At 31.6% G+C, this 7,598-nt stretch overlaps 1 protein-coding gene across 2 annotated transcripts; it reads left to right on the top strand.

Annotated features, from left to right (window-relative positions):
• Positions 1 to 3,617: 3,617 nt before the first annotated feature.
• LOC107914695 (mRNA cap guanine-N7 methyltransferase 2) lies at positions 3,618 to 7,215 on the top strand. 2 transcript variants are annotated; one of them, XM_041102256.1, is made up of 7 exons: positions 3,618 to 4,199; positions 4,407 to 4,471; positions 4,582 to 4,649; positions 5,570 to 5,687; positions 6,129 to 6,220; positions 6,775 to 6,846; positions 6,944 to 7,215. In XM_041102256.1, the coding sequence occupies exons 4-7, from the start codon at positions 5,603 to 5,605 to the stop codon at positions 7,067 to 7,069; spliced, it is 375 nt and encodes a 124-aa protein (XP_040958190.1). In that variant the 5' UTR covers positions 3,618 to 4,199; positions 4,407 to 4,471; positions 4,582 to 4,649; positions 5,570 to 5,602; the 3' UTR covers positions 7,070 to 7,215. The 2 variants fall into 2 exon arrangements, with proteins under 2 accessions (XP_040958190.1, XP_040958189.1); XM_041102255.1 differs by lacking the exon at positions 4,582 to 4,649 and having other exon boundaries at positions 3,620 to 4,199.
• The last annotated feature ends 383 nt before the right edge of the window (positions 7,216 to 7,598 follow it).

Genomic DNA, 7,598 nt, shown 5'->3' with positions numbered 1-7,598 from the left:
AACACAAGTTCACCTAAACTTGATTGAATTCTGGCTTGATCTCTCTTCAGCTCCATATATAAACCATTATAACTGGAAAACATAACAAAAACTATATAACATATAGTTTAAGAATTGATAAGCTAGAACTTCATCGGTTTGATCTCTTGTTTGATATCACTTGAACAGGTATAGTTCGCACATCTTCTTGGCTTACTCTTGACATCCCTTGTGTTGGCTCAACTTCAAAATTTATACGCTCTTTGCATTGTCACAATCCTCCATTTCTATCACTTGTGCTATAGGCTACAATACAGAAGAATTTCGCTTACCCATTTGCAATGATTTTATACAAGACGGATTATTACCTCTTTTGCCAGCAGAACATATGCGAATTACCTTAGCAATTATTATCATTATGGATTAACATACGACGAACTGAATCTAGAAAACTCATGCTTCGAGATTCACACTTGGAGAATTTTTACATGTAGATTTATGTATAAAATTTTATAGACGCGGACTCAAGCTTGGCGAATACATACTTGCAGACCATACTTGCAAACCTTTATATGCGGAATCATAATCACAAATTCATATATGTGGGTTCATACTAGTGTACTCATTCTTAAACGAGAGTCACTGCTAGACTCTTGTTTGGCAAATAGTTACTGCCAAACTCTTGTTTGGTGGATAGTCAATGCCAGACTCTTGATTTTAAAGATAGTATTTGGTGGAATCCTACATACAGATTCATATAGAAGATTCATGGATGCAAACTCATAGATGGCAGACTCATACATGTGGATTTATAGATGCGACCTCATATACGCGAACTATTCTGTGAACTTCGCACGGTGGAATTCCATGTATAACTTTGTCATGAAGCTTAGAAAACAATTATTGCTGCCTATCATAACTTGAATAATGAGATAAGTCCAGTGGACCGTCTTGTCTTGTGTGTGCCCATAGCCATGAGGCTTGCTTACATATATGAGGCTTTAAGTCTTAGACTCCGCAGAGTCTCATATTTGACAGAACCCACATAGGGCTATATATACATGTGTGAATATATCTTCGTACAATCCATCTAGGCCTTCGTAAAGCCAAAACATGTGGCACATTGCACAACATGACATTTTTTCATCTTTCATCCGCCATTACATCCCTCCGTACCCCATATACCTTTCATTTTCATGATTAACATATAACAAACATTCAACTAAACATACTGTTAATAAAACAACACATATCATACCAAATATATCACCTATTGAACCATTTCAATGATAACCTCTTCAGTAATTACTTTACTATGAATTAAAATAACAAACTTATACATACAACTAGACATGCATCTGTAGGTCAACATTTTGCATGCTTCAATAGTACGAAAAACATCCTACAACAACACAGTACTGATATACATAAAATAAACACTGAGAATTTGAGTTCAGAAACTCACCAGTAAAATACCTGAAAGCTGATATCAACTACATCTGCTTAAATTTTTCCCTTATTGCTTGAGCCTCCTCTTTCTCAGTTAGCAAAGGATAATAACCATAATAGAATCAAAATGAAAGCATACATATGTAAAAAAACCATGATTCATTTGCAAGTAGATAAACTTTAAAGGTTAACTATAACATTAATCATCATAGTACAAATTCAATGAATTAAACTGAAATCCTCAAATTTTCTTCTCTTTTCCTCAATCAAAAGATACATACAGATGACTATTTTAAATTCTCAATTTTATAAGCTAATACATTAGTTTCTCCCTATGCAACTCGTTCATTATTTTTTCTCTCTTACAAAACAAACCAGAGAAGAATATAGAAAAAATAAAATGAATACAGAAATGAGAGAGTGATCTTAGGAGAATGACGCATATCTCTCACTACAGCAAAACAGGCTTTTAGCGGTATTTTTAGCGGCGTTTGGACAAAAAACGCTGCTAAAAATCGAGCATTAGCGGCGCTTTTTTAAAAACGCCGCTAAAGATCGAGCATTAGCGGCGCTTTAAGTAAACAGCCGCTAAAAATGAGCATTAGCGGCTTTTTTTTTAAAATGCCGCAAAAAACCTAAGCCCAACGGCATCGTATTTTGACCTTTCTTGGCTTTAGCGGCATTTTTGAAAAAGCGCCGCTAATGCTCGAGGTTTTAGCGGCGTTTTTGAAAAAGCACCGCTAATTCTCTGGGCTTTAGCGGCGTTTTTGGAAAAGTGCCGCAAAAATATTTTATCTGTCTATTTGCTATTTAATTGGTTTATTTATATTAATTAAAATTCAATTTGTTTTTAATTGAATATTTGTTAAAAATGGATAAATTTGAAATAATGACGCGTAGAAATAATTTGAAATAAAAAACATAGAAAAATATTTGTTAAAAATAGAAAAATTAAAATACTATTATTTAAAATAATTTTAAAATTTTTTGGGTACATTACTGATTGTTTTTTAATTTGTATATTAAATAATTTTTTATATAATCGTAAAAGAGATAGTATTAATTTTAAAATATTGAATTAATTATCATTATAGTTTAGGGGTTTTGGTTTAGGGTATATGATTAAATTAAGATTCAAGGCCGATTTAGGAGTTAATAGTGTAAGGTTTAGGGAGTATGGATTTAGGGATTATGATTTAAGGGTTGAGATTTAAGGTTTAGGGGTTAGTGTTGGGATTTAAGGTTTAAGTGTTAGGGGTTTGGATTTAAGGGTAAAGGTTTAAGATTTAGGGATTTAGGGGTTGAGTTAGAGTTTAGGGTTTAGATTAGTTAGTTTTTTAATTTAAGGTTTAGAGTATAGGGGTTAAAGGTTTAGGGTTTATATTAATTAGTATTTTTTAATTTATATATGAAATAATTTATTATATAATTGTAAAAGAGATAATATTAATTTTAATATATTAAAATTATGTTTGTAGTTTAAATTATTTAAGAGATAATAGTTAAACTTTATATATATTAAAAGGTTTAGGATTTAAGGCTTATTTGAGATTTGTTAAATGACACGTAGAAAATATTTAAAAGTAAAAACATAGAAAAATATATGTTAAAAATGGAAAAAAAAATTAAAATACTATTATTTAAAATAATTTTAAAGTGTTTTGGGTATATGACTGATTAGGTTATTTAATTTATATATTAAATAATTTATTATATAATTGTAAAAGAGATAGTATGAATTTTAATTTATTAAATTTATCATTAATATAGTTTTTTAAAGTTTTTTTTTCATATTTTAAATTTTTTTGTTTTTGTTTTCTTACATAAAAAATTATATAAAAATTTTAAAATTTATCTAATTCTTTTAAATATTACTTAAATTTTCAAAATTTATTTATTTAAAATTGATATGAATTATATAATAATTAAATTTAAAATTGTAAAAAAAGTCAATCATTAGCGGCGTTTATGATAAAAACACCGCAAAAGGTAAGTAATAGCGGCGTTTGGACGAAAAACGCCGCAAATATGTATCGAATTTTTTCAAAACGTGCCGTTTCACTAAAAAATTAAATTTTTAGTAACGTTTTTATAAAAAATGCCGTAAAAGATAATCAATTAACGGCATTTTTATAATAAACACCGCCAAAAATTATTTTATTTTAAAAAATATCCCGCCATTTTATCCCAAATTCCCCCTCTGAAACCTCTAATTTTCCCCCTGAAACCCTAACTTTGCAAACAGGCCGTCTCTCTCGCTTTCTCTCCCTCTCTCCCTCCCTGCGACATTATAACAAAAATCCCCCAAAAAAAATTAACAAGAAGAGATTATATTCAAAAAGAAAAAAAGAAGAGGAAAATGGAGGCAGATCCAGAATCGGGTGTTTCCAGATTAGGGTTTAGCATTGGCGAAGTCGGAAGTAAAGTTGGCAATCTCTGTAATAAAAAAATCGCTTTATTATTATTATTTTAGTGTAAAGTTTGTGAGAATCGGAAGGTATGGGGAGAGCTACAGATCCAGGAAGGGAGAACCTGAGCAGGCAATACCAATTATCTTTCTATTCCCTCTCTGTATTTTCTTTTTAGTTTGAGTTTCTGTTGTGCAAATCCAGCATCAGGAGTTTCTGAAGCAAGCGGTTCAATCATTGAAGAATAGGGCTGGTCCGCTTTTAAAATTAAAAAAGATAACGGAATGCATGATTATTTTCGCAACACTTATGAACCCAGGTACTCTTGAAAGAAAGCTGAGGCCCTGTTTAAGAGCCAACAAGGTAAGAATTTTGAGCGGCAGAATCATTGAATAGAACTTGTTTCTGAAATAATGTAGCTTTCCCTCCTTTGTCTGCCTTCTTACTGCTTGTGTGTGTGCGCGCCAGTCACTTAATTGCATTATGAGTTTTTATTCATTCTTCTATGCAAAGTTTCTGTTAATTGGCTTGACTCTCAATAGTAATTTTCCTATCTTTTATTTTTTGCAGAAAGATGTTTTGGCAGGTTCTTCTCTAGATTTGGAAGAAATGTGCTGCAAGTATCTGGCGAAGAGGTAGGATGAGATTTTTTTTTATGTGCTTTTCCATGTATTTGGAAGGTCTATACTAAATACTCATGTTCTAAAATATGTTGAACATGGGTGTTGGACATGGGTACTTCAAGAAAATGAAGAATCGACGCAATGAAACTTCAATAAAGTGTTGCGAGCCTCTTTTTTTCTCATATGCTGCGTGAGTTTTAGTGTTCGGCTTTTTTGTGTTGTGTGTTTAAATTAATTTATATTTATATAAAATATTGATATGTTAAATTGAAGCAAATCATTGCACTCTATACACTATCAATAACCAATTCAACCACACGACATTGGTATGTGGCTCTTCACACTAGTTTAGTGATAATAACATTGGCATGGATTTAAATTTATTAGCTTAATTTAGATTTCAAATTTAATCTTTATGTTTGTAACTCATTTTATGATGATTATAATGTAGTTGCTTGCACTCAAAATTTATTATTTTATGCATATATATAAATATTTAATTTTCTCTTATTTAATAACTACTCATGTATCAATATATATAATTTTCCCAAAAATATTATTTAAATTTAAGATTTATATGAAACCACTATCTGAAGTCCGACCTACGAGGGCCTTGCATGTTCTTTCTAAATTAACCTTGTGTTGGAACTTTCTCATATTACCCTTCATTTGAATTTTGCTTATTTAATTTGAAATTGTTGTTTTCCTCTATCTTGAAGTGACGAACGCCATTAAAGTTATGTGTTTCATGATTTCATTGACAAAACTATGGAGCTTTTCCTTTAATAGAAACACCCAAGTTTGTTCACTGTATCCTTTCCTTTCTTTGAATAAATAACTATCTATTGTCAAATTTTGTTAGTCTTGAAATGATCCTTGTATGACAATGTCTTAGATTCTTATGATTGTTGCTGACTTCTTGAACTCATATCCATCATGCAATATTTTTCTTATTTCATGTTGAAGGCAGGCTTTGTAATTTATGATTTGAGGTAAACACTGCCCAGCATGAAGTTAGTCATGGGTTCTGCTTTGTAATTATACAATAAATTTAGGCTAAAACCAAACTAATTATATTTACATTGATTTTCTTGTCTCGTTTTTAACCAGGCAAGACACAATCCATTTGACTGAAGTGGGTACATGAAGGTCTGCGACTTGTATTGCGGCGGCGGAGCTGATGCAGAGAAATGGGATGGAGCTCAAATCAGTCATTATGTTGGAATTGGTATGGAATTTATTTATATTAAGTAAATTTCAAGTACATGCAACATTGTAGTAAACACAAGTACCCATTTAAGCGTAACATTTTCGATTATTAATTTAGGGTTCTTTTGGTTTGGTTGGTTGGTAGTTTTTCTATTTTATTTTTGCTTTTTCTAATGTAAAGTGGAAGTGCCGACTGTTCAATATATAGGTTCATAGTTCTCAACTTGTGGTTAAGTTTATGTGTGCATTGATGGTTAATGATAATTGTTAAAATGGGTTTGAATTGCTTATTTTGATGATGAAATCATTAATGTGATGAGTGACTTTCTTGTCCCTAGAAAGTCATTGGTAATCTTGCACTGGAAATTGAAACCAAGGGTTAAGGTCATGATAGGTTCGTTATCATTCTTGTGATTATATGTGACTGACAGTAAATGTTAAAAATGGATGTTAATTGCAGATGTGTCCTCTAGGATAAATGAAGTGAGGGAAGCATGGGAGAGTCAGCGCAAAAGCTTCACTTCTGAGTTTTTTGAGGCTGATCCTTGCACCGTGAGCTTCTTTTACTACACCCCATTTGGTCAATATGCTGATGTCTTTCCATGTGTGTATGAACATGTAGATGTGGAGCTATGCTTTCTTTTTCTTTAGAATCTGGATGAAATTTCTTTGATTTTCTTTGAGGTCTATTTAAGAATGTATACTTATTCTTGCCTTTTTTCCCCCTCTTCACCCTGAGTGTCTGTTTCAGTAATATTAGTAAGAATTTTGCTGAGGATGCATTCTTCCTCATCTTATAGCACAAGTATATGCATTTTGTCGGTAAAGATGGAAATGGTTTTTTTTTTGTAGTTTATAGTAGAGGACTTGATCCATTCATTACTTTGTGGTAAATGCTGAAACCATTTTGGTTTATGTTTTTGATCTTTGAATGATGTTATCAGTGCTGTATACGGAGTTAGTGTTTATTTTTTGATTCTGGATGGCATAAAAATGTTCTTTAAGTTTTTTATTTGTGAAAAGAGAGAAAAATATTCTGGTAAAAGTGGCAGTTCTATTCAATGCTTTTCTCTTCTCCTGCCCTTGACAGCACATTCATTTGACAGGATAATTTGGAAGCCCTGTTGCTAGAGAAGGACATTCAGGCTGATCTTGTCTGTTGCTTGCAGCATTTGCAGGTATTTGGTGTAGTTTAAGTTGTGAACATTGGGTTTTGATTTGTCATGTGAACAAATATGACGAATCTGAAGTGCATTTCTATTCTTCTATTTGCAGTTAAGATTTCAAACTGAAGACAAAGCAAGGAGACTTCTAAGTAATGTGTCATTTTTGTTGAAACCAGGGGGTTATTTTTTCGGTATTACTCTTGAAAAGGTGATTGGAAAAAACCATTGTTTTTAGATTTGTGTATTTTCCACTTTTTTTCCTTCTGGTTACTGCTGCACTTGTTTCTGAGAGGTGATTGTGTAAACATTTGTGTGCTTTAGTTATTGTAAGAATATTTTTAACATTGTTAATTTTAATATTATTGTAAGAATATTTGAATTATAATTCATTGAATTTGAAGTATAACTAGAGCTCCCAACTGACGACAGTTATGCAGTCATGGGTTGAAGTATAACTCGAGCCTCTAATTGACGGTGGTTATGTAGTCACGGGTTTGCGTTACATACCATTGGAAGAGGATGTTTATAAACCCTATATATAAGTTTGAAATCATAATTATAGGGAAAAATAAATATGTTTTTCAATATAATGAACTTATTCTTTTTCTCCATCTCCACCAAAGATATTATATTTAACCTAATTGTTCATAACCTGTAACAGAGTTGGGGGCAAGAAGACTTTTAGGGAGAGGCGTCACATTTCAAAATTGGGCTTAGAAGTTTCGAGGGTAATTTTGGAATAATAGCTCAAAATGTGTTCGAAA

This window comes from Gossypium hirsutum, chromosome D10 (assembly GCF_007990345.1).
Source record: "Gossypium hirsutum isolate 1008001.06 chromosome D10, Gossypium_hirsutum_v2.1, whole genome shotgun sequence".
Taxonomy (NCBI): Eukaryota; Viridiplantae; Streptophyta; class Magnoliopsida; order Malvales; family Malvaceae; genus Gossypium; species Gossypium hirsutum.
This window is presented reverse-complemented; position numbering and strand designations above follow the sequence as displayed.